Genomic DNA, 27,860 nt, shown 5'->3' on the forward strand with positions numbered 1-27,860 from the left:
TATTAATTTAAATTTGAGTCTTTTAACCCCCTCCCTCCCCCCCCCACACACACCTTTACCTGCAGCAGAGCAGGAGGAGAGGCTGATATTGATGACTGACTTCTGTTCTTCATCCTGTCTAAACTTCACTGTATTTTGATGTCAAGAATATTAAGTGAGATATCATTTAGTTTTATTGACTTTTCTGTTGCTGCGGTAAAAAAATAAATTATATTTTAAAGAACCAATAAGAATATTCTCAAAGAATTACACCGATGAAAATAAAACATAAGAATACTTGTCCCAATAGCTGCCTGCACAATTTCAAAACTCAGTGAAAATGCATCATTTTTCATTATATAGGTGGATATGAACTGAAAACTGGTCTGTGTTTTGTTGGGCTTCGGGCCAACAACATAATACCAGGAACCCCCAAAATATCAAAGACAAGACAGCCCTGATTGTTCCTGCACTAATACAGATCTCTGTGGGATGCCAATATTTTATTTAATTTTTTATTTTTTTTACTTAAATGTAACAGTATCATCATATTTCCGGTATTGCATGGCGCACGTGACCTGCTGATTTTTAACCTAACGTGTAAAATATTTTCAAATTCCATATTTTGAAATGGTTTTTTATCATTTTAAGGTATATTATTTCAACGATTGATTCGCAGCTTCAGCTGGTTCAGCAGGTCTCTTAGTCAAACGGAGGAACCTTTCAAACTCCGGCTGTGCCAGCTGGTTCGGTGGTGGAGGGGGGGGGGGGGGGAAACATTTCAGTGTAACACACGGTCAGGGTGCAAGTTGAAGGGGAACATGGCAGCCGGCGTCAGCACCAAACATGGATTATTGAGCATGAAAACCTCGCTATTTCACAGCCTTCACGGAAAGATATCACCGAACAGTGTTTGCATTCAACGAGCGGCTGAAATACAGAGCGTGAGAGCGTCCGCGAACGCAACAGCAGACTCACAACACAATGAAAAGTACTGTCTGGACCTGGTCAGGTAGGAAGCTCTGTATTTACAGACGTACCAGCCTGAATGGTGTCGAGCTGGTTCCTGATATGTTCCGTCGTTTAAAAACACATTTTGGTACAGCTGAGGTTTTGCAGGGCGTCATCTCCACGCCAGACTCCATTTAAAATATCCGCTATAAAAGTAGATGATGCCAGATTTTGAAATACCAAGGGATTTATTTTGAAAGCTTTGTGTGCGGTCTAGATATGTTGAGCTCACTGTTCGCATCGGCTCACTTTAACTTACCTTTGAGCTTTTATTTAAATGTAATTTCAACCTTTTTACACTTTTGCAAATTGGTCGCACTCTTTTTATTTTTTTTTTATTTTTTTTTATTCAGTTGTCTTCCGGATAGGTAAAGTCATTCGCCTGCCAACTTATTTAAAATCGTTATTATTGCTGCTCGTAACATGAATTTTTATTTATAAAAAAAATGACCTTCAATTAATGTGTCTGATGAAAATGTTTTGAAACCAAAACAGCAGTTTAACATGGACTGCAACAAGGCTCAAACCATTTGTAGTTTTCTGTGGGCATATGTTTTCATTTTTATCATTTATAATTTCTCAGGTTTAATCTCTTGTTTTTTTTTTAAACATTTTTTGGTTTTTTTTTTTAATCTTTTTTAAATGTTGTGTAAGGTGACTTCCTGTTGTGCCTTCGAAGTTACCTTGTTAAAGCTCGGGCCAGGACGGTTTATGATATGAAGTCGTGAAAAGATTTCGAAAATGAAGAACGGACTGTATTTATAATTTACCCCCGCATCTCTTCATGGCTCACATTCATGGCCTCCTCTCCTTTCTCCTCCTCAGGTCCAGAGACTATGAAGGCTTTCTGTCTTCCCTCCTCCTCCCGGAGGAGGCACGGCGCTCCTCTCTGGCTCTGAGAGCCTTTAATGTGGAGCTGGCACAGGCAGGTATTCCTACAATCCGGCCGGATAGGAACTAATTTCTGATAATACTGCTGTTTCTACTACTTCTCCTCTTTCCTAAAATAATATATATATAAAAAAAACATTCAGTTTGTCTTAATTTCTCATCCCAGTCGTTTTCAGACTAAGTTGTCAAACGTTTGCCTTCTTATAATGTTTTTTCTCCACAAGGTGAAGGACTCGGTATCCCAGAAGACCATCGGTTTGATGCGAATGCAGTTCTGGAAGACGGCCATAGAAGAAATCTACAGAGATGATCCTCCAAACCAGCCAGTCAGCACTGAGCTGTGGAGGGTAAATATGAACCCACAGAGTACAGGATGTTTGAATATCCAGCTCCGGATTGATTTAACACAAATGAACAGAAACTCATGAACATAATCAAAGTCACGACTTTAATTATTTTTTTTAAACATTTGTGTTTGCAGGCCGTCCGGACACATAACCTGACAAAGAGATGGCTGCTGAGGATCGTAACAGAGAGAGTAAGACGCAACGCCTCTCATTAAGATGATGAGTTTCTTCATTAAATTCAAATTGCTGCAACTTGTATTCATGCTGATAAGAACTTACAAATGTATGATTAAGTCACTGCTATAACTGATGAACAATTTCAGAAATAGATGCCAATAAAATGAAAAATAAGTAATAACTTAACGTTCTGTGCTTGTGCTTGCACCCATACATTTTCTGTTTTTTTTGTTTGTTTGTTTATTTGTGACATTGGTTGGTCAACTAGAAAAACTGTGCTGCTTTAATCTTTTTAGATTTTTTGTTTTGTTTGGGTTGAATCACTGCGTTGTTTATTGGACTTCTTCGGTCCTCATGAAAGAAAATCACCTTGCAGTCTGCAACCCGTGACGGTCACATGTAGACAATCTCTTGTTCACCGCTGCTTTCTATAATGAATGTCTAAACTACTAAGTCACCATTTGTTGTAGTCAACAAAGTAAGTGGTAACTTTTGAAGTTAACAATCATGAAAACTGTCTGTTTCACCAGGAAAAGGATCTGGAAGACCGAGCCTACAGAAACCTTCAGGAGCTGGAGACGTATTCAGAGAACACGCAGTCCTCCTTAATATACCTGCTGCTGGAGTGTTTAGGTAAGGACCGGCCAAGCTGCTCGCAGATATAAATAATAATAATAATAATAAACAGTCATCAGAGTGAAAGTTCCAGTTTGTGATATGAAAAAAATATTTGGCCATAAAAGTGACCTTCTGTGACAAAATTTGCTCGGCCTCTTGCGATGAAAAATAAGGCGTCATTTAAAAAAAAAAAAAGACAGCAGCTGTTATTTCAGTGCATCAGACACATCTTTAATCAACGCAAAGGTACATGTCAGTATCGGAGATAAAAGGACTGAGATCAAGCCTGAACATTTTTTTTATTAGGTTATAAAAAATTCCCTTTGTGGGATTAATAAAGTATCTTATCTATCTATCTATCTATCTATCTATCTATCTATCTATCTATCTATCTATCTATCTATCTATCTATCTATCTATCTATCTATCTATCTATCTATCTATCTATCTATCTATCTATCTATCTATCTATTTGTGCTACACAAATACGTAGCCTTTTTGAGACATAGCTCCGTTCCTTGGGATTTGTTCCAATATCCCCCCCCCAAAAAAACAAAAAAAAATCGGATTTTGCCAGGAGAGGAGAATTCAGAAACTGAGGTGAAGCAAGTGTGCGTCTGTTTTTCTTTGCAGGTGTGAAAAACGTCCACGCGGACCACGCAGCGAGTCACATCGGTAAAGCTCACGGGATCACAACGTGTCTGCGAGCGACTCCTCACAACAGCAGCCGACGGAAGGTCTACCTGCCCATGGACATCTGCATGCTGGTGAGTGTCTCGAACCTTTTACCTTCGTCTCACCGAAGACACAAAAACACGCACGTCCGCTTCCGCTCAAAATGTAATTTTGTAAATGTTGTCAAATCTTGGACGTCTGCTATTTTTTTCCCAATCCATCTGCTGAAAGCAGAGCTCACCTAAAGTCGGAGTGTAAGCTGTGGCGTTGACAGTAAACGGTGTAATATGGAAACTCAAAGCTTGAATTTTACATAAACTGACAAATAATTTCACATTCTCTTCACGGAGGAAGTCTAAATGTCATGTTATGAATTTCTAAGCAGGTAATTAAAAAAAAAATGTTATGGGAGGGGGGAAGAAAAAAAAACATAAAGGGATCTTTAAGCTCTGCTTCCCACTCAGACGGTTTGAAGTCTTAATTTCGTTCTCATAAAGAAAACCATCCCACACGCAAATGCCTTCAAACGTTTGGCTGACTCATCGCGTAACGTGACGTTGGGCGACATTCTCGACCGAGCAGCAGCAGCGAAATCCTCGTCCGGCGCAAACCCGACAGAAACGAAGCAGCGAGGGCTTCGTTACACAACAAGCGTACGGCGGGCGGAAAAGCACAGAGTCTTGGATTGAAACCCTCCTGCCTGAGATGCAGATAAATAAATAACGCCGCAAACGCATTGCAACCTTTGTGCGGGCTATCTGTCCCACATAGAGAGCAACAAACTGCTGCTGCTGGAGGAGGAGCTGGGGGTAGAGAGGTGGAGGGTTGGGGGGGGTATATATCGTGTAGATGATACTTGGGCCGCTGCGTGAAGCATCCAAGCGCTGCCCTTTAAAAAAAAACAAAAAAAAAAACAATCTTCAGCGGGAGAGATGACTCCTCTGACCCGACGCCCTTCGGCAGCACGCTCTCACCTCGAATCACCGCCGCTGTGCTGCCCGAAGTTACTTTACACATCACCGATGAAGTAGAACAAGATCAGATTTCATATTTTCCTCATTGAACAAGCGGGACTCGATCATCCAGGACACGGCAGACGGGGCAGCAGACGGAGTACATTTTTCCCGGTGACTCTCTACTGCTCGTCCTCTGCGGAAAAAAAAAAATCACCAAACGGAAACTGATAGACAGACTGTGGAGTCACTCCTGTTTAAACAGCCAGTCAAATCACTTCAAGCTAAATTACACCCTTACTGAAATGATTCAAACACACTTTAGTTTTCTATTTATTCCACAAGTGTTTCCTGATTTCTTATTTTTGCACCTGTCAGCACTCCAGCCAGCCCCAATCTGTGTTTACATTTTTTTTTGTCATCCGTGAGGAACTAATTAAGTTTAATGAAATGTCAAGGTTGATCCATCAAGATTATGATATAAAATGACCTTCACCGTGAGATTTTAATATCAGAATATTTAATGTTGGAGTGCCTCAGCCTCATGATCAGCCGACATTCGCCCTAAAAAGTTTGTCCGGCGGTCTCTGAAAAGGCCGATCACGTGATGGCTTCACTCACTTGACGGCCTAGCAGTGCATCCAGGTGTCTGAAATTTATTTGTTTTAATTTTTCTCATTAATCAAAACATATAGAGAGATGGTTCCATTGGCTGTATACGAGTGCGGGGGAGTGCGGTGTCCTCCCGGCACGATGTCACGCTCCGTCGCCGGGGCGCCGAGAGCCGACTGCTAAACCTTCTTTTTCATCCGGTGAAAGCGAAGGCTCTAAAAACGGACGCGGCTGCACTGCGGAGATAGACCCTCCGTTCAAATGGACAGCATCAGCCGCGACCTCCAAACCGTGAACATCACCGGTTGCGCTTTTGTGTGTTTCCTCCAGCACGGAGCTTCTCAGGAGGACTTCGTCCGCGGCAGCCGCGAGCAGAACATTCGGGACGTTGTGTACGACATCGCCAGCCAGGCCCACGTGCACCTGCAACACGTATGTACCTCAGTCCACACAGTAAATAAAGTAACTACCTAACCTAACCTACCGAACCTAACCTAAAGAACTGGACGCGTGCAAACAGCACATCCGTATGCGCAAAGAAATGTGCTTTAATGTATTATTCAGCGGTTACTGGAAGCTGGCAGTTCATACAATAGACGTCCACTCACTGACAGGTGCTTTTGTCTAAAGAAAAGGCGCATTGGATCTATGAAAATACTGAGAATAATTGTCTGAAAGTGTCTGTTACATCTGAAAAGCCACAGTGCTGCAGGTGCATGAAGCAGCTTAAAGTACAAAGAAAATTACCCTTCTTTTTTTTTTTTCTTCTTCTTTTTCTTTCTTTCTTCCCCTTTGTGACAGAAGAATGGAAAGCCAGAGAGCACCAATAGGAACCCTCAGAAAGAACTGGGTCTTGCGGTCCTTTTTTTTTTTTTTTTTTGAAGACAGATTCTGAGTAATTCAAATTGAGTAATTCTTTTCAGCACCGAGGGAGGCCGCGGGAGATCAGTTTCAGAAAGTCGTAGCAAACGAGAACGCTCTGAAAGATCAACGAGTAAATTTCGATTTAAGTGATCGCTCAGGGAGGGTGAGTGACGTGCAGCATTGATGTTTAACGGTGATACTCCGCAGCTTCGTCCTGCAGTATGAATCCAACGAGGTGTTACCCCCCCCCCCCCATCTCTCAATACCCTGAGACTCTCAGCGCCAGGCTCGTTGGTTCCTGCTGATGCAAAAGTTTGAGGTCAGCTCACAGATGCATATCATCTCGTTTTTTGGTTCAAAAGCTCAGTAGTTTGCTGCCCGTTGTAGTTTAAAAAAAAAAAAAATGTTACTCAAACATAAGAAAATGTTGCATTTGTTGGGGACTATTTTCAGGGGCGGATTCACGTTTGGGGATTTAGTGAGTGTTTCTAGGAGCGCATGTGTCAGAATAAACGAGCGGGTGCGTGTTCGTGGTATTGAAGTCGCATGTCACCCGTTGGAAGAGTGTGACTATGTGGTTGGAATAATCTCTGGACATTAGTGGAGCCCTGTGGCGCAATTTACTGACAAATACGACTCCGTCCGGAGACACGGTGAGTTTTTGTGCTTTTGTTTTTGCAATGCCCTTGAACACCTCTGAAGGCCACTCCATCAGCGGGAACCAATTAAAATGAACGTCGGTGACGGTTCTCGCCTCGACATGCTGCTACTTACTACGCAGCACGGCGGGTAAATTCAGAGTGTCCTGGAAATGTCCGTAGTTTGAGCACGAACTATCTCGAATGAGCTCGGAGCTAATTGCTTTGGAAATATATTAGCCTCCACTCACACGCCTCATCGACTTTTGTACTCGTGGAGGGGTTGTTGTTTTTTTTCCATTAAGCTGCGGCCCAAGCATTCATCACCATTTATGTTTTGTTTGAGCCTTGTTCATACCAATTAGGAACATTGCCACCAATTAAAGCACACGTGATGATACTGGGTGGAAACAATCGGGATGGAAATGAGAATGCCGTCCCGCAGCCTGTTTATCGGATGCGTTTCCTTCTCCTCTTCTGGCTGTGGACCAGTTACAAAAGCGCTACTCTAATTAAATAGAAAAAGAACAAAAGAGCAGCCCAATATAGCCATTATGCCAGTCGTAGAACATCTTAATTGTATTTATATTGATTGAAAACAACCAGTTAAGATCCAAAAGAATAAAATGGGACACACGCTTGCAATAAAAAGTAGTAATAGTTAAATTTCTAATAATAATAATAATAATTTGTCTAAAATATTTAAGCACCTGAGGGGGCAGAACATTCAAAACTCCTTTCGGTATAATTGAATCCAATACAAAACCACCATCCACCACGACTGCAGCAAATGAAACGTAATACAAATTTCACCTTTCTGACAACTAAAACTGAACATTTACTAGCTTGTTAAAAGTAGATTACTTGCAGAAACACAGTTTTTCCAGAAACTGCTCTTACTCTTTGTCACCGAGTCAACAAGTTCAAGTTAAAGCAGGATTGTAGCCCTGTAAAGACAAATGTATTGTTTAAAAAAAAAAAAAAACTAAAGATTGAACTGATTTATTTTTCTTGTTGTGAACACAATAAGTCGAGAACGTTACACAGTAAAAACGTCATTCTTGCGCCAGGTGGAGCAGACGATCTGGTACCGCTCTCCTCAGCACCCACATTTTTACTCAGTCAATAATTTGCGACCCAGCAAATTACTAGTACTTTGAGCATATGTGTTTTTTTAGTCGGGTACATCATGGTGGGACTTGAGGCAATCCAAGAACAAGAAAGAAGAGATTTAACTGATTTGCTGATATTTCTGTGTGAATTAAAGATTTTCACAAAAAGGCAACTGTGAGTGTGCGTTCAATTTTTTTTTTTCCGTGTGTATGAAATTTGTTTTCCTGTTGAATTTCTCTTTCTTGTGCTCTCTCTTCCAGGCACGGTCATTTAGCCAAAATGTTCCAGCAGCTGCCACTCCAGCCTTTCTTCACACAGTAAGTCATCAAACATATGTTATAACATGCTCGGGGACATAATTGATGCTGACATTTCTCTGCGTTGCTTTTGAAACACTTGCTATAAAACCGCTGATATCTATTTAGGGGGATGCAATCTGTTTAAAAGTCAAATATCTTACGATCACGCAAACCTTGAATTAAGCTTTATGTAAATGACAGAAACATTTAAGAACTGCGAATGTCACCACGTAGCATCCGAAACACAAACTTCCTCAAGCAGACTGTATGTAAAAGTGGACGTAGTTTCCGGCTCCGAAAAATGAGGCCAATGCAGAAGCGCCTTAAACTGCAATACCACCAAGTGCCACTAGAGGTTGGCTCCAAAAAAGTGCCGGTATCCATTGACTTACTTTCAATTTCTCTTGCGTTCAAATTCAAAGTCATATCAAATTTTTCCAGAAGTTTTTTTTTCATTTCATTCGCTAAATTCACTCATTCCAGATTAGTGTTCTGGCCGTACATCTGAAAATAATCCCGTCCTTAATTATAAAATATGCTTCAAAAAGCCATGTTTTTGGGGGCGTGTCTGTTTGATTGACAGGCCTGTGGCGCAGCCGGGTTACGGCTGTAGGTGGGCGGGACGTAGTATCGGCGGGTTGCCAATCAGGTCGAGTCAAGATTCCCCGTCTCGCTCCCCACCCACCTCGCCCAAATATGGTCATCGCCGGCTCCAAACCGCCCGGGACGAGCAGCACGGCGCCGGCCAAATTCTGAACTCGAGGCTTCATAACGGCCGTTCGCAAAAACAAATGCCCAACGTCAGGGGCCTCAAGAGAAATATGGGAAATAAGATAAAGAGTCTGCACCCCGAGGTGCCGACGCCTCCGCTAAGTTTGCTTGGAGAAAAGGGTGTTTGATGCTTGTACTTTTTCTCACTGTACGTGCTGAGTCTGAACTCCTTAAAGTAATGCGTGTCGGGCCCCCTCCGGTGTTAAGTTTGCTTGGAGAAAATGAAGAGGCGTGTTTTCACTTTCTCTGATGATCGTCTTGTGGGTACACGTTTAATGTTTTTTCAGTGTATAAACAAAGATCTATCACCTTGTAGGTACGTCGTGTCCTGATACTACAAGAAATAATGTGTAAATAAATGTACTGAAATCAAAATGTAAAACGGAAATAAGACAATAAAAAGGATTTAAGTGATAATGGAAAACAATGAGTAACCCTAACAGATACTATAAGTTATGTAACTGAACTTTAACGTTCTCCTCTCTGCAAATATAACATCATCTGTAATTCAGTATCGATTGGTTAGACAATATTTTAAGGAGGATTAAAGTAACACTATTCAAATCTTTCTCAAATTTAAAGCACATTAAAATAGCAATAAAGCAAGTGTGAGTCATTTAGAATTTGTGCTCTGCAGTTTGGAAGTGACAAAGTTGGTAATTCAGCATCATTTTATAACCAGTTTTCTCCAGATTGTCTCCTGACTGAAATCCAGAATTTGCAGCTGCACGCATTTAGCTTTTTTTTTTTTTTTTCCTTGCTGCTTGAAACACTTCTGACTCCTCGAGTCTGTAATCATGATGTTTCCCTGACCTGCTGTAACTATGGTACAGAGCTGAAGAGCTCTGCTGCACTCTGCACACAGAAGAAAGCACTTTGCCCGCCTGAATGTAGAATTTAGTTTTTTTACGCTGCAGTGGACCTCCGCTGCACAGCAAAAAGGGTCTTTGTTTAAAGGTTTGTTTAAACCTCACGAAGGATACACATCCAAACTCGGAGGAAAGTTGAAAAATGTCTGGTTCTTTATAATTTCATAGATTACGGATTTCTTTAAACACTCGGTTCAGTCTGATATCGACTGTAATCGTACAGCATTATTTTGGTTTTAGTTGAAAACTTGAAGAAATCTGACGCAGGTGCCTTCATCGGGTACCTTCAATCAGGTACCTTTATCGGGTACTTTCATCGGGTACCTTTATTGGGTACTTTCAATCAGGTACCTTCATCGGGTACCTTTATCGGGTACTTTCAATCAGGTACCTTTATCGGGTACTTTCATGGGGTACCTTTATTGGGTACTTTCAATCAGGTACTTTCATTGGGTACCTTTATCGGGTACTTTCAATCAGGTACTTTCATCGGGTACCTTTATCAGGTACTTTCAATCAGGTACTTTAATCGGGTACCTTTATCGGGTACCTTCAATCAGGTACCTCCATCGGGTACCTTTATCGGGTACCTTCAATCAGGTACCTCCATCGGGTACCTTTATCGGGTACCTTCAATCAGGTACCTCCATCGGGTACCTGCCCTGATGAAGGCCTTAGAGGCTGAAACAAGTTTTTACTATGATTGAATAGCCAAGACTGAGTAAAGGCTTTTTAATTAATCACCCTCTTGAGTGCCTCAGATTTCTTCAAGTTTTCAACTCGAACTGTTTGATCCCCAAAACTGAAGGGACAGTTCACACACCCGAGCAGCACTCCACGCTGAAAGGTATCTTTGACATCATTTTAGTTTCATTTAATGAAGGCAGCAGAGGTGGAATTTTGTTGTCTGCTCAATCGGGAAACAAGCATTTGAAAAACTCACCCGCACACACTCGTCGCTCCAATAAAATGCAGCCCGCTTTCTTGCCTGTGATTCGTTTTCAATTTGCTTACTCAGAAACAGTGGTTGGACAATCAGCCTCCTGATAAGAGCTTTGTTGGCGTAGACAGCTTCCCGTTTCCCTGGGAAAAGGCAACAGAAAAGGATGACTGATACGCAGCTGTGCGAGTTATTGACTCAAGTTACTGATATTTAACAAGATATCGCTTTGTTATTAACAATGAACCACGAGTACTTGCCCTTTTAAAAAGAGTTGCTCTTGACAAACCAACGGGGAGTGATTGACTCTTGGAGTTTCAGCTCTTTGTTGAGCTGCCTGGCACAAAATCGCACTCCTTAGAGCTTTCACAGAGTGCTAGTTAGTCACAGTTGGAGACTGTGAACATAGTGGAGCACTCAGCTCCTGCAGAGACAGATATTTCCCTCGGGAGATGGTGGAGGCCAAAAAACGGAGCCAAAAGAGAGTGAAAATTGGATTTGCATTTGTCAGGTTGACACAGACACGCCTCCCAATGAATGATCGTGTCGCTCCGGGGTTTAAAAATCGAATTTATCCTGTAATTTTGCAACCATCCACAATTTAAAGCTGTAAATGTCAGCGTTATGTTTACAGCCGATTTCTGCTGCCCCAAAATGTCATTTACACAAAACTGGCAGGTTTAAATGTTAAAATGTCTGAAAATGGTATTTGTAGGATGATCGATCGCTCACTATTCGTATATATACTATATACTCGGTCGAGGCAGATGTTCTCCACCTCTGAGCCTGGTTCTGTCGGATGTTTCTACCTGTTAAAAGGGAGTTTTTCCCCTCCTAGCTTACGTGGGAGTTGTTAAATTGTTGGGTTTCTCTGTATAATGTTGTAAAGTTCCGCTGTAAGGACTTTAAATGTGTTAAGTGCCATGAAATAACCTGTGTTGTGACTTGGGGCTTTACAAGTAAAATTCAATCGAATTGAACTATTAATTGTTTGACACTGAAAAAAAAAACCCAACTAGAAATTGAATAACATGAAAACAAAAGTCCGGATGAAGGAGTAAAAAAATAAATAAATAAAAAAAAAAAAAAAAGTGAAATCAGTTTCATCATGAAGTGAGAAAAATGTCCAGGTGACTGTAGACCTGAAAGAACCTCCGGGGTGGAGCTCACTCAGTCGAACCTGCTGCAAACTAAACCAAACTCTCCCGTGGCGCTGTGCACCGCAGGTGGTGTTGGAGGACTACCTGCAGAGAGTGAGGAGGGCAGACTTCGACGTCTTCCACAAGAGCCTGCGGAACCGGAACCCCCTCGTCCCCGTCCAGCTGTACTTCCGCTCCTGGAAGAACACTTACTGACCTCGGCTCTCTCCTCCCTCCTCAGTCATCCCAGTTTGACTGCAAGCGTCCGGGGAGCTGCAGGACTGAAGCCCAGAGACCGCACCCTCCCCTTCCCCGCCCCCACCCGTGGAAGGGGGGGGGGAGGTGGGTTCTGCCCCGCGTCAGGTCTATAAAGATATCCACGCTTGCTTAGAAACCACCTCACTGCCTCTGAAGTCCGCCTCTTCAGTAAAACATCAGAAACCACAGCGGGGTGCTGGCGCTCAGATCTCCGGCTCGCACGCCAGCTTTCGCTCTTCGAAACGGACTCCGTTTCAGTCGAGGGTTCGCTGGAGACGTCTGTTGCGGTGATCCTCACTTTATTTATACGTGTATGGAAAAAAAAATATATATATATATATAATACTTTACCGGACGTCAAAGATAATCCTGGTTTATCGCAACTTGGGTAATTTTGTTTTGGTAGTTTTAGCCACAATTTAGTAACAACTCTAACTTCCAAGTTAAGCTGCATTTAAGTCCCGTCACCAGGAGACACCGACTTCTAGTCGACTCTTAAATTATACTTTTATGGGTTTTTTTTTTTTGTAAAGGAGGGCAAGGACGGATGTCTGGCACCAGCATGACAAATCCTGGTGGAAAAGCTGCTGTATATGTGGTCTTGGTTACTATGGTAACATAAGGAAATCAATTACCCGTAACATCCTGCAGGTTTTGCGGGGGAGTCCGCTCTCGATCCGATATGAATCTTAAGTCTCAAGATATTTACGAGCAGAAAAAAAAAAACGTTTCACCACAAACGTTCCTCCGGTTTTCATCAAACGCAGACTTGTTCTGATCGTGCCAGTCCCGGTAATTTTCAATCGAAAGAGCAGAATCTCAAGATATAATGAGAGAGACGATGTACGAACAGGCAGCATCGAATAAGGAACATGTTATCCCGGGAACAGGCTCGATTTAAAAAATAAAAAATAAATAAAAAAAAAACCCCTGCGGAGAGCCGTGAGAAGTTTCCTACCGCACAAATACATCGGTGTACTCAGACCAGGCCCACTGTCTGCTTTAGTCTCCATACCAACACGTGTGTCATCTCGCATAAATCTAATTTCCTGCAGCTCTTCTCAAGACAAACAGAAACCTGAGTGGAACGCAAAGAGCTGCTGCTTTATTAGTTTTCTTTCGAACCGAGGCAGAAAAACAATACAGAACATCGCAACCAATCACGACTCGCGTGTCAGGTCTGTCGTAACCGCAGGATGAAAAACCACCAGTATCTTTAAGCAAAACACGAGTCTGAGCTTTTACTAATTGGGCTGACCTGTGTGTGATGCGTCTTCGCGCCGCATCCGGCGAGAGCAGCCTTGAGGTGCTGGTGTTGCACTTTCCATTTTCATTTTCTGCGTTCGTCCCACTGCGTTTATTGACAGCCGAGTTACTTTTCAAATGAATATTTGTAATCCTATAAAATAGAGCGCAAAAACACCCTTACAAAAAAACAAAAAAAAAAAAAACAGTTTAACCTTCTCCACACTGTTAACATGCCACGGCCCGCTGCTGGTTTTCAACGGTTGCCGAGCGCGGACGCCAAGTACCATTGACTGAAAATAGATGCAGCACAGATGTGCTTCATTTCTGATGCATCATTCTGAGAGTCTCCTAAGTGTCGAGACTGTCCGCCGCCAAAATACGAGCCCGCAGGTCTTTTGTACAAGCAGCTTATTCCGACCCACAGGTACATTCTATAGTTCTGGCAATCTGGTCTCCCGGAGAAGTGACGCAGTTCGGGTGACGTCTGTGTAATGCGAGTTGCGGTCTGGAGTCGCACCAGCTTTTAAAAACACCGTTTACCGATGAAGGTACCTTCAATTTAAGGAAGTAGTCACTTCAATGCACAAATCATTTTAATCCTCTGACCGTCGTCTTTCTGTAACCCAAAACCAAGTTGTAACCGGAGATGCTAATTAAGAGACGCTCCTGTGTAAAGTAAGTAAAAACAAATGGCTGCATGGGTTGGGGCGGCCGCTCATCATTAGAGCCCCGAAGGTGTTTATTTTGGACTTATAGTTGTGCAGCTGTTACCAACTAAATCTGTGGATGTTTTTTTTTTTTAATTATTTATTTCACTTGGAAATTTGAACCAATAGTCTACTGTTTGGCTTAAGTTGCAAAGAGGTGAAATAAACTAGAATAAAACTGTACAGATTTTTTTGCACTACAACTTGTTTTTGTCTTACTTTCCTCTCCTGTCAACCACTCAAATTAACATTGTGAGCCTTTAGAGGGTCCCAAGCCTGAGTTTTATTTTTTTTTTTTAAATTTTTTATTATTATTATTAAAACACTTGGCTTAACCAAAGACTGTATATAAAAGTGGACGTAACTTCCGGGTCTGGAAAGTGAGGCCGATGCTGAAGTGCGTTAAGCTGCAATACCGCAGAGTGCCACCGGAGGTTCTTAGACTCCCATTCAACGTATCTCATGAAATACAAATTCAATCATTTTTTTCCACACGTTTTTTTTTTGTTTTTTTTTTGGTGTTGCTAGCTAAAGTCGTTCCTCCTTGTTAGATTTCTGGCGGTCATTAACGATGACAGGATTATTATATAAAAAATATAAAATGAGCTTTATAATAAAATAAACCTTCACAATGGCCGTACACAAACCAGTGGGCGACGTCACTGCCGGGTGCCTCTTGGACTAAATTAACTAACTAACTGTGTAAACGAATTAAAACTCACTACATGTAGAAGCAGCTCCCAACAAAAACAGCTCATACACTGGTGCATCAGTATGATCAGTCTAATAATGTCATATATGATCACCTAAATAATCTATTACAGGACCTACACGACTTTTTTTTTTAAATGCACTCTTAAATGGAAGACTTTTACCTGTAATTGCGTTTTCCTACAATGTTAAATTGGTACTCAGCTAAAGATTTTTTTTTTTTAGTACTTCAACGTTGCTCGCTTGACCTCATTAAAACTTCACTTTTTGACTGGATTACACCGGTTATATTTTATATATAGTTATATCCCAGACCATCTGGACCAATCTGGTTTCTTCCCTCCCATTGACAAATGTCAGTGAACCCTCGAGCTATGGAAGTTTTTGGTTTGTTTTTTTTATGCAAAGAAATAATTACGCCTTTAGGGTCGCTTAATGACCCGGTGCATCAAGTCAACCCAAAGTGCCAAAGAATATATTTTTAGCCACAAAATGATTAAAGGAAATGCAGTAATCCTGATTAGCATGTGTAAGTAGGACCACTTATGCCACATGGCCTTTCATGCCAAACCAGGCTAATGGGAATCTCATTATCATAAACAAAGTACTGGATTGGACAAATTTAAATTTTGACCTGATAATGATGGGACAAAAAAGAAGAAATGAACAAAATGTATGCTCAACTTTCTTTTTTTTTTTTTTTTTTTTAAATGAAGAAAGAAAAAAAAGTACATTATACAGTTATAACAACAAAAAGTTCAAATGTAGTGGTTTTTTTCTTCGAGCAAAGTGTGTAGAGGAGAAATAAGATTACGTTTTTGCCAAAAGCAAAAGCACACAAACAAATGCAGGTGAGTGTGAGGTAAATCCTACAGGGATTACAAAACTAAACTGCCTCGCGTCAGATGTAAGTTTTCAGGCAGTCGTTGGGGAGCACGGGGTCATTCACCCGGCTCTTTACCCGTGACATGGCAGGTGCCTAGTTAGGCCTTAATTAAGCCTCATCCCCTCTGCCTTAAGCTGCCACTGTCAGCGCAGAGACCTGTAATTAACCAACTCTGACCAAGAGAGCCTCACTGTTTACATCAACACACACAGATGCTCTATACTGCAGAGAGAGGAAGAAAAAAACCCTTTAATGAGGCCGATCTGCTACATCAAGAGTAATTACAGTCAGCGGAGGCGACATTTTTTTTTCACCTTTACTCCCGCGGCGATCGAACGTTCGTTGCCACTGGATGGCGACGACTTACACAACGAGGCCAACGACACGCGGCGCTGAGATATACTGCCGCAACACCTGAATCAACCCGGCAGTGACGTCACCCGTTGGTTTATGAAAGGCCGTAATTAATCCAGAGCCAGCCCCCGGTGGCCCTGTGTGGTATTGCACTGTAAGGCACTAATACATTGGCGTCAGTTTACAGACCCGGACACCGGGTGCGTTTGTATTTACTGTCAATTGTCTCCCTCTCGCTTTTATTACAAATTGATTTGAATCAAACTAGTGGCATTTTTTTCTGCCTTGAAGCAAAATTTGTGGAACTAATTTTCCAATGTGCAGGCGGCAGGAGGGGAGCTGCAGCGTCAAGAAAAACTGTTTGTTCGAGTCCATTCCACAGAATTCACGAAAACAAAAACAATCTTCAGATGTGTTACCATGAAATTTTTTTTATTTTATATCTAGAAGAGTTTTATAGGCGACAGTTTGACCCTTCAGTCAAGACTAAAATGGAAACCCAGCCACTGCAAACAACAATGAAAGTGTCTGTCAACTCTTATGGGCGCGATGAACACTAGGGATTAACTAACAACTCCGATTGGTTAAGTTAATTGATGCAAACTGTATTCAAAATATGAAAACAAAAAATAACTTGAACTAGCCTTTTTTTTTTTTTTTTATCTAACAAAACAACAAAGTAGAAATGGCAAAAGGAATAAAAAAAAAAAAAAAAAAGCAGCAAGAAAGGCTTTAAACAGTTGAATGTACACATAGTGACCTTGGATTTCTGTTTACAATTTCAGACATTTAACTGAGGCTTTTATTTTTGCCGACACGGCGGAGAAAGCGCCACGTTACGGGAGATAATATTAGTGAGGGCGAGAGTGAAAGTGAGAGTCAATAAATGGAAAAAAAAACCCGTCAGAACCAGAGTGTAGATATGATTAGAATAAAGTGCAAGAAGGAAAATAGGATCCGGGGGGGGGGGGGCCACGTCGCACTCACAATAACAAGAGATTTATTTCGTTTTCCTGCTGCACTTTTTTCCGCTTTCATACACAAAATGAATCATGCACTTTCAAATATGTTTAATAAGTATAAATGTTAGGTTCAGAACCGTAACATAGCGCTGATAGCATAAGAATCGAACCCCCAGTCAGACAAACACAAGGCTTGGCACCAAATCTGAGTTTTACTTGCAGCAAGGGAAGTCCGTGCAGGGTCTTAGAGTTGTAAGCTCTTCACCTGGCATCAGCCAACTCCAACACAGACTTCCCTCTTTGCTCCTTTTATTGTATGTATGGGGTTGCAAAACATCACGTGATTACATTCCTATAGATAAGGTCACATGTTGTGTACCGTGAGTGCATCGGGGTTCAATGCTCTTTGCACCCTATATGGGTATGTTTGCTTTTAATCAATGTGTGCGCTAAACTAGATAAGCCAGTTCCTTTGTTGCAAGAGAGGAACTCGTGGTTTGTGTATGTAGTAGTGACCTTTCAACTACAGTTATCTACATACACTAACGGAAACTTTTCACACATAACAGTAACTTAATTTACACACTGACAATGAGTTACTATTTTTCCTAACAATAAATATTCAAAAGGAACCCTTCTATTTGAGTGGATGTATTGAAATCCAAGGCTTCCGCAGTAAACATGTGCAAAGTATTTGGTATCCACGAGCTCCATGTTGCTGTTGCTCGCGCGCCTCTTCGAAGTATCGCTCTGCGGTTTTTTTTTTTTGTGTGGATGCGGGAATACCCCATAAGTATTTCTGATTGTAGTTGCTTGATCATTTCGCTGATACTGTGCAGCTCAGGCTGATTAAACCCGGTTTGTTGTCTGCAGTATCTCTGTGGTCGGCTAACGTCCACGCGGGAACCACAATTGGCTGAATTGTGGACGTCTGACGTACGAGAGGTCCCTGTTTTGCCTCCATCCCACCGATGAGTCACCGCCTTCAGCCTTCAGCCGTGCTCGTGTTGTTGTTGACAATGAGAGCATGCATTAGTAAACATTAAAGCCACACCGGTCACTAATGACTGACCCTGCTGCACAAAGAGGCCAGCGTGGGAGACCGACTGGGGCTTTTAAAGCAGCTGTAATGTGTATGTCGGAACCACATAAACTGGAGGTTCTGCTGTTAGTCATGAATCGTTCTTTCTCAATTTGATGAATGGCTTTAGAATAATTACCATTAGTGAAATGAAGCGCATATTAAATGGGAACTCTGATCATTTTAATCCCGGACCTTATTTTTCTATCATTTTGGGTCTAAATGACTAATGGGGACAACATTTTTTTGAAATTGATCGAGAGTGCTTGAGCCTGCAGCCACCAAATGGACTGCAATCGCAATGCAATACTTTTAGGCAACTTCACCGCACCACCTGTGTTGGGCACTCCTACTTATTCAAGGCGTTTTTTTTTTTTTTTTTTTTACTATTCTGTACCGTGGAGAGCAATATTTGACATACATCGAGTGTGAACTGAGGAAAATGTTTTAAATTTTAGATTCTTTACTGCTTGCTCTACACACCTCGTACCGTCACGGATGCTGGCTTTTCAACTGAGCACTGATAACAAGCCGGGTGGTCCCTCTCCTCTTTATCCCACGGGACGCAGCGTCCACGATTTTCAAAAAGAATTTGAACTTCTCATTTGTCAGACCTCTGCTCTCAACCGGGCTTCATGAGGTCATAAATGTGGAATACATTTCCCACAGCCTTGAAGGAGTTCCCACATGTTCTGCGAACTCATCGGCTTCTTTTCCTTCCCTCTACGGTCCAACGTATCCCCAACCGTCCCATTCACGTTGAGCTCGGGTCATTTTGGCGGTCAGATCATGTGATGCAGCTCTCCATCACTCTGCTTCTTGGTTAAACGGTCCTTACGGAGTTCTGCAGGTGCAGCTGTGGGTCGTTCTCCGGTTGAAGAACAAATCATGGTCCCACGCGGACGGGACGACGTGTAGCCAAGTGTTGCTTCGAATCCCGAATAAATTGCCAACAGGCCCGACACAGCTCCTCCTTCATGCTTCGTGGTGGGATCCACACTTGGAGATATCATCCGTTCACCTTCTCTGAGTTTTTCAAAGAGCACAATGAGATCTTGTGTTTCCTGTTAGCATGAAGCTGATCATTCTTTTACAAAGTAATTCAGTTTGTTCAGGCCTTCAGGTTTTTACAACTCATTCCAACCGTCCCCGGTCTCCCTTAGTGTCGCGTACTTTTATAGCAGCCATCAAAAAGGCGAAATATTTGATCTTTAGCATGTTGACGTTTGAGACAGCGGATTAAAACAAATTCCCTTCCATCCTCTGTAACCGGCAGATTAAATGAATGAATTAATGCAAAGGAAGGTAAAACTACACGTGAAATGTAGGAACAGTAACAAGAAATGACGGCACAATAAGATCATTTTCGAAGAGTGAGGGTTCGTCGTCTTAATCTCTTTCTGGCGCATCAACCCTGTTTGGCGAACATCCAGTCGACTCCTGTTCTCATGGTGCTTCTATTATTCAACACAATCTGTTCTGAATTTATTTAATATTAAAATGACAAACATAATCCCAGGACCGCTGGGAAAAAACAGAACACCGCTTTTCCAGACATTTTATTTTTTTCATCCCTTCTTACTTTGCTGACTTCAATATATTATCCACAGTGACACATGAAACTTGCTGACTAGCTTCATTTTTCCACATAATGTCACGATGGTAAGAAGCTTACAGAGGGCAGAGATTTTAATTAGAGCCTCTGAAACATTCACCTGATAGCCGAGCGAGGATTTCATGGGTTTAGCAGAGACTTTGACGCAAACGTCACCATAATTGCTGAGATAAGGTGCTGCTTTGTGCATGCCTTTGATTCTGCAGCATTTCTGGTACTCACAATTATTTCAATTCTTTGTGTTTATTCAAAACACTTCCACCTAATTACCATGAAGCTTCAATGTCTGTGATATTGGTCGTCTGTGGCTTGCACAGTGGCGCTTGAAGGTTTATAAGCCTTTGAGAAGTTTCTGTGTTTCCGCATAAATTTGAAATAATTTTGTTTTCAGATTTTCACATCAGTCCTAAAAGTAGAGAAAGAGAAACCAATAAAAACAGATGAGACAAAAATATAATGTGTGCTCGTATATTTATTGAAGAAAATGAGCCAATATTTTTCGTTGCAACCTTTGTGGGTCTGTGATATAAAAGCTGCAGCCAAGTAGGGTTTACCCAAGCTTTATTTTACAACTTCAGCCCTAATCAGCAGAATTTTCTTGGTCAGTACAGCTGTGTTTTTCTTCCAGATGTGTGAAATTGCTTGTTAAGGCCAACAAACTTGCTCTAATTATCGGTGTTTTGGGGATTTTGAGCCCTTATCAAATTCTTCTTCTTCTGGGTGTATCAGGTGATTTAGCACTAATATTTTATACTGACATCCCCCTCTTGTGTATTAGTCTTACTAAAGATGACTTTTGCTACCAACAGTTAATTCATTTATCTCTTTTAGGGAACTTCAAGTGGACGAAACAAACCAGTAAGGCCAAAAAGAGATCAATAATTTTAACTTCAAACTCCAGTTTTGGTTTGATTTTCACTTGAAGAAAAGAAGCCTGATACAATTTGAGACAAGAAGACACTAAATAAAACCTAAAATCTCTGCGTTGTTTTTTTTTTTTCAGAAACTTAATACAGGAAAAGTAAAGAAGTCACATGTTAAACGGGACAAAAACACAGGAAGACGTGAGGGGACGACGAAAGAAACTAATTGGGCCTTAAAGTGTTGCAACGGAAACCCATCTCTCCTTTCATCTCGTCACGTCGACATCTCGACTCATTTATTATCTCCTTGTATTTACCTGGTATAAATATTCTGAAAGGCTCGTAAATCAGTGCTCCAACTGACACCTGCTGCCAAAATTTATGGCAGTAACAAATTAAATCAACAACACTGAAAGCTTTGAAATTTCAAATCCCGGAGTTCACAGAAACAACTCTTGTCATTGGATGACACCTGTCGAACTCTGAACAACAAAAACACAGACATAAGTGTCAATGGGGAGGCTCAGACCAGGCTCGAGAGGGCATCAACTTTTACCCCTGCATCAACTTCCCCAATTCATCCACAAACAGCACGTTCGCTGTGAGGTCGCTAGCAATCAGATTTACTTTATTAATCCCCGAGGGGAAATTTTTTTAATTAATCAAATCCCAAAGTATAAAACAGATTCAAATTCTGACCTGACGATGAAAACTCAAGAGGGTCAACAGATTCACTCTGCCGAAGCGTAGATGTTCAAATCAAATTGAAAAACGTTTCATTCGGGAAGGTTACTTTTAAAATATAATTACAGATCAGTTACCATGCTAAAAATGAATACAAAAGCATCTCAATTACTTCATTAGAGTAATGTAACTTATTACATTTGATTTTACATCTGATTTTTCTTTTGGGGGAGGAGGGAGAGGGGTCTGTTTGATTGACAGGCCTGTCGTGCAATCATTTTTGAGCATTTTTGAGCTGTAGGTGGGTGTGGTGTCTTCAGAGATCAAGAATAAAAAATGTGGATTGTACAGTATTGACCAGTTATCTAAAGTTGTGCAAAGTGTAGTAGCTTCAAATGTAACGAGTTTTCAGTGCTCAACATCTGTATATTCATCTGTGCTCATATTCTTTGACCCACTTACACATTTTGTGAAGCCACGTGTAAAATTGTTCCACGTTACCTAACTAACTCAAACTCTGAGGCTCACGTGAATGTCGGTCACAAACCAGGTCTGAGAGTCCTTTTATCTGTAAATTGACCACCTGGAGGGAAAACATGGCTCCGGTCCGAATCTACTTTAAAACAAAAACATTTCTAAATAAATTAACTCCAGATAATGACACAGTAAAATTCATCAGGCGGCCTACTCTGAAAGTGCACCTGTTCCCTCTGGCATCAAGTTGGTGTTTACATTACATATTGTCCAGACTGGTCCAGGGGCTGTATGAAAGAAATAGAGTAATTCATTTTTACACTGCATTATAAAACAGGACCGGGTTTAAAAATTCACCAGTGAGATACGACAGAGTGGCCCAGATAACCTGCTGCAGTCAAACCACCGGGAAAATGACTTTCTGAACATTATAGAGCAGAAAGTTTGGATCGTTCTGCCCCTGAGACGAGACTCTTTCTTGATATATGTGGATCTTAAATGATACTGATCGCACTCCTCAGCAGAGTTTCCGTTGCCGGCTGTATCACAGACTCGGTTCTCTCTGACTCGATACTGCAGTTCAGATAAGGATGCTTTGGGCGAAAGTTGAAATAAGATTTTTTTTATTTTTCAGCGTCTCTAAATCTCCACAGCTGGAGGCGTGGGACTCTGACCGTGGAGGGAAAAGTGCAGACTCTTCGGCTTCGTATTGAATCCTGTTGAGACAAATTAGTTTGTTAATTCAGCAATTTACGAAAGGAAGGAAAGACTTGAAACCGAACGCGTTTATTATTGAATTTTACTTAAGTTTGCAAATCAGCTGAAATTCCTTCAGGCGGCTGTAAAAAAAAAAAAAAAAAATCAAAACGCTTCCATCCCAAAGTTTTACCAATAAATGTGCCCTTATATAGCGAATTCATTTGAAACCAAATCACTTTCAATGCATTACTCGTGGCAGCAAAGTAAATAGAGTACCTGGAGCTTTAGCATCGACTTTGAACTGACGATTTGCAACTTCATTTGGTTTTATGGACAGACTGAAGGAAACGTTTAACAGAAAGTTTCCTCTCCAAGAAAAGAGCCGAATCAAGCTGTTCCAGCAAAAATGACTCAAGTGAAAAAGGTTTCTATAATGGCTAAATTATGACTCTCGTCCATCAGGAGCAGAAGAGAAAAGAGTCAACAGAGTGGAGGGACGAGATTGTGGTGGTGACATTTTAGTGAATGAAACTGGAAACAGAGTGGAATTGGTCGCGTTTTATCGTGACTTGGGGGAGCTGATTATTGCAAATGATGCGAACAGGCGGCGTTCGTCAGGTTAAAACAAAATTATGAATTAATGACAAGTTTGTTATTGGCGAGGATTTGACTTGTAAGACTGCTAATTATGAGAAATTTGTTCTCAATGTAATTTCCATGTTTGATCAACTGTGTCAGCTTATGTCTAATATTTTTGTTGAATGGCTGATTTGACATCAGCTTTGTCAGGCTGACTGTAACAAGGCTTTTACAAAGAGCGGCTTACAGAGGTTTAAAGCAAATACCCACACCAGCACAAGGCTTTACATTTAGCACACGACTGACTTAAAAAAAATATATTTTTTTAAAATCTCTAATATTTCCAGGAATAAAACAAAACGTTTGGGTGCATGTCGTCAGGGAGAGCGGTTTTCTGAACCTCGAGAGCTTAAAATGTGTCTTGTTGGATCAGGTAAATCTAGTTCTGGGTTGTGAACGGGCCACGAGCCGTCTGTTTGCAGCTTCAAAACCGTGACAAATATTGACACAAGCTGCTCCAAAGCCCCTCAACAAAGCTCCCTGCCGCACTGATTATTCTACTGCTGGGGATATGGAGAGCATACAATTTCAAAAACCCTCCAGGTTTTAGAAATTACAATTACAGCCGAGGGATAGTATAGGCTTCTATCCAAATTATACCTCCACGGTTACTTGTTTAAAAGCCTCGATTGCTGTTTTTCTGATGACAATTGTTTCAAATTTTTAAAATGCAAAATCCGAAAAGGAGGTGGAGGAGCTACGATTGTGTTGTTGTTTTAAGCACCGCGAGTGTGCGTCCTCCCGTTGGAGAACCCGAGTGCTTTTGCGTCACAGTTCGGGGGTCGCTTGCGCCGAAGGTTTTTCCTCAGACGCCTCCGTCTTACGTCACAGCAGAACTCGGTGTTGACAGTCTGACCCCGGGGGACGGATTTTCGGCGCGCAACCCCTCAAATGTCAAATAAAATCCACCTGGTTGCACGACTGACCTGACGCACCTTCTTGAACTTCTGAAGCATTTTAAAGGTCTCCTTTTGCCAATTTTGACACAAAATTTGATTTGTGCTTTCAGCTCAAGTTTCAGGTGAAATCGCAAACGTTCACGTAACGGGTAACAAAAACGCGTGCAACTCCGACGCTGATGTTGATGAAACAACGAAACTTGCTCACCGGGGGTATTTATTACATGTGCTTTACTGTTTTGCGCTCTACTTGTCTCCAGCTAGAATCGTCTCAAACTTTTAGATCGCACCTGACCTGATTTTCTCCTGTTGCATTAAACTTGAGTGTATAATGAGAGCTGGATTTCCCGCTGCCACTCTGTCACGATTTACCTTTTCGCTATTTATTCATTCTGTCCCTCAGTGTTTTCCAACTCTCCTGTCATTTCAGACCAACCATTTCCACCAGTATAGCGTCCCCTGACCTTTCCCGCCTCTCTCGTCCCCTGCATCCACTTAAACAGTAAGATTCTTCAGTACTTAAACCACCGACTTGACATTTTTGCCGGATTGTCTTTGTTCTCTTTTCCTATAAGCGTTTTTTTTTTTTTCTGTGCCTGTTTTTGACTTCACCTGAATCCTGGCCTGCTCCCTCACGTGCACAGTCTACACCTACATGGACACACACACACACACACACACACACACACACGCGCGCGCGCGCCTCTTAAGTTTGCTTCGAGATAGGTAAAGTTAAACTTACACACCTACCAAGTTGCTCCTTAAAAGCACCACTAATGTACTTTTTTTGTTTCGTTGATTCATTAACTTCAGAAGCTGTTCTTATTGAGAACTTTAAAGATAAAATTGATTCGGCCGCATTCAAAAATAAGTAAACCACGGCTCGGTTTGAGAGGCGCTCACTGGAGGTCTAAATTAGACCGAAGGAAAGCTTAGATTGATAGATTGATTGATTGTCTGATTAAATTATTAAACAGCCCGGTTCGCTGCCACCAGAGTACTGAATCCCTCCAGAGAGGCAGCGAGCTGATGGGAAAACAGACTGCAGCACGTCTATCGGTGATGATCTCCACTTCATCTTTAATGCAAGACGTGATCTGCAGTGAGCAGGCCAACTCAGATCAACATCACACATCACACACAAAAAAAAAACATTTTAATATTCAACAAAAATAAATCATTCAAACACAGCGACATTGAAGGCAGCGCAAAACAAACTACACAAATGCTATTCAAAACTCAAAAACAATCAAAAATAAATAACTCCTTTAGATGAGCACATTAACACATAATTGTTTTTCCCCCTCTGCTTCTCCCATCTATCAAACAAGTAAATATGTGCGTACGTGGAAATAGATATGTCTGTTCAAAATTTTTATCTGAGCGGGAGTCCAACCTGTAACAGAAAACATCAACAGAAGCTCAGCATGGGCTCAATCAGACAGTCAGTCAATCACAGCATTCAATGAAGTCATCCAGGTTGTGGTGCAGGTGGAGCAAGCAGAGCCTGTAATTCTCAGGAGAAAGTGCCTTTTATATTATATGGGTGAGATTGCGTCAACCGCCTGATTGACATCGAATTCAACAGACAAGAGTCCGTTTAATTATTCAAATGATTGACGGAAGGTTTCATTCAGACAACTCCCTAAAATGCAAATGCGCCTTCAGCTTCGCTGCCCCAGATACGAAAATAGTGGCCGTAGAAACAAACGTTGTTGTTTTTCTTAATGGCAGTTGTAAAAGAAAATGTATTTTTTGTTGTTGTTGTTGTGCCTCGACACCGCAACATGGACCTACAGAATAAATCTCGAGCGTTTGAGACGCAACACTTTCGACATGTCTTCATATCCCGAGGTTGTTTTGTATTGTCGCGTAAAACAGCTCACTTCCACTGTTACCTAAAGTTAAGTACCAGTAGCAACAGGTATTTTATCAATACCTGATTCATACAATGAAATCACACTGTACATCACAAGCTATGTGCTAAAGTGTATAATTCTTTAACCCTGTATATCCTAATTGGCAAAAACACAAAAAGATTTCAGTCACACAACGACGCTGTCGACCAGCCGATAGTTTATTTGCCGATGGTGAAAAAAAAACCCATCAAAAGATGTATTCTTTGTTTGTTTGTGGCCACGATCTGCTGCTGTATCTGTGTGAACAAGCCAACAGTGATTTGTATCTGATGTGCTGTCGCACACTGACAATCACAGACTCCATTTCTTCTTCTCTCTTCATCTGCCTCAGTCGTCTTTCACGTCAACGACTTGCCGCCCCCTCATCTTTCAAAAACCACTTCATCTTCATTCAGTGAGCTTCATTGATATTTAATTTGAGGACACTATTCCAAGGATCATTGATCCTGACCTTGTTTCTTTCTTCCCTTCGCACCGTCCTTCACCGGTGTCGATGTAAATTGTAGGAAGTGACATCTCTCTCTCTGTTTCCCTCTGCAGCTTCTGTAAGATGGAGGCAGTTCGGGGATGACAGCTTCCCGTCAGCCCTTTACAGACGTCACTATCGTAAGTGAGGACACTTCAGAGGTTCACAGAAATTCAAAAAGCGGCCTAATATGTGACATCATCTTAACACATTGGTCATCCTGACCTGTGCTGTATTTTCCGTGAAATCATTTTGACATATTCAGATGTTCTTGCCTTTTATAGATGCATTTATTTTCTTGCCGTGGTGATTGTGATGTATTGAAGCAGGTTTTCTGCCACATGGTGGTTTTGTGGAGAGAGAATGATGCAATTTCAGCTCTGTGATTGTTTGACCAGATAGTTTTAAAAAATTCAGCTGTGTTAAAATATGCAACAGCCTGAGTGTTTTTTTTTTTCACTTTTCATTCGTCATGTCAGCCATTTCAGATTCAGAACAACTAAACAAGGCATCAGGAAGCTCTGGTTAGTTTCACCGGGGGAGAAAACAAAAAGATCTCTGTTTCACCTCTCTCTCTCTTTTCTTTCTCTTTCTCTCACTCACACAAACACACGCACTTTATGTGCAGGTGGAATATGCTGCTCCGGATGCTGATATCCACCTGGCAGCATTTTATGGATACGTTTTCATGTCCTGTCCTCTTGCCAGAGGGAACAACAATCCTGATGAATCCTGACATTAATGTTACTGAGCTTCTTTATGGCCACTGCAGGATTATAGAGTTAAATTCTGGGAATGGAGAGTCTTGTCTTTTCTGGAAACCTGCAGAAACCCACGATGTTAAGCATGTGTGTGACTACGTGGTCAACTTGTGTGTTATTGAGTGTACCCGTTTTGATTTAAAGGTCCCATGTTTTTTTTTTTTAAACGTTTCGGTGTTTTCTTTAAAGGCTTGATATTTTTTGTGATTTCATGTACCAAAAATCATCTCAAATTTTACATTTCTTTTCGCAGGCTTCTCTCCAGAGCTTAACGAAGGACAGGCTGATTGGCTGTCTCTTTTCTGAGTGACGCACTCTCAGGCCGACCGCAGTTTTTCTTTGGCTTTGTATTTTGCTTGCTTTTTTGGAAGTGGGACATGCTGAGGGCGGACATATGACACGAGTGTGAGCTTGTGACATCACAAACTTAGGAAATTCCAAACAGCATAGTTGTTGAATACAGGCTGTGTGCTTTTCTCTGTGGACTGATAATTTGGACACTTTCACAGTATTTATTCAGCACCTAGACCTGATTTATAATCAAAAAAGAAATGGAATGAACTGAACCTGAATTTATGGGACCTTTAATCAAAAGATGTTACGTGTAAAGCAACGAAGGGCAGCAATCCAGGTGACACTGATGATGTCCTGATCACTGCATAAGGCAGTTCATCTGCCACCTTGAGTAATGTTTGATAATAAAGTTCTTTCAAACCCACAATTCCTGCTTCGCGCCCG

At 41.4% G+C, this 27,860-nt stretch overlaps 1 protein-coding gene across 5 annotated transcripts; it reads left to right on the forward strand.

Annotated features, from left to right (window-relative positions):
• Positions 1-740: 740 nt before the first annotated feature.
• On the forward strand, positions 741-27,848 carry ndufaf6 (NADH:ubiquinone oxidoreductase complex assembly factor 6). 5 transcript variants are annotated; one of them, XM_069719930.1, is made up of 10 exons: positions 746-991; positions 1,816-1,915; positions 2,106-2,228; positions 2,363-2,419; positions 2,936-3,038; positions 3,657-3,790; positions 5,594-5,695; positions 8,139-8,195; positions 24,407-24,478; positions 26,436-27,848. In XM_069719930.1, the coding sequence occupies exons 1-9, from the start codon at positions 801-803 to the stop codon at positions 24,437-24,439; spliced, it is 900 nt and encodes a 299-aa protein (XP_069576031.1). In that variant the 5' UTR covers positions 746-800; the 3' UTR covers positions 24,440-24,478; positions 26,436-27,848. The 5 variants fall into 5 exon arrangements, with proteins under 5 accessions (XP_069576032.1, XP_069576030.1, XP_069576031.1 ...); XM_069719929.1 differs by lacking the exons at positions 24,407-24,478; positions 26,436-27,848 and adding an exon at positions 11,984-12,192 and having other exon boundaries at positions 744-991; XM_069719933.1 differs by lacking the exon at positions 24,407-24,478 and having other exon boundaries at positions 748-991.
• Positions 27,849-27,860: the final 12 nt, after the last annotated feature.

Source organism: Brachyistius frenatus, unplaced genomic scaffold (genome assembly GCF_029030835.1).
Source record: "Brachyistius frenatus isolate BFR_SWC_R1_liver_20210118 unplaced genomic scaffold, ASM2903083v1 Contig_227, whole genome shotgun sequence".
In the NCBI taxonomy this organism is placed as follows: domain Eukaryota; kingdom Metazoa; phylum Chordata; class Actinopteri; family Embiotocidae; genus Brachyistius; species Brachyistius frenatus.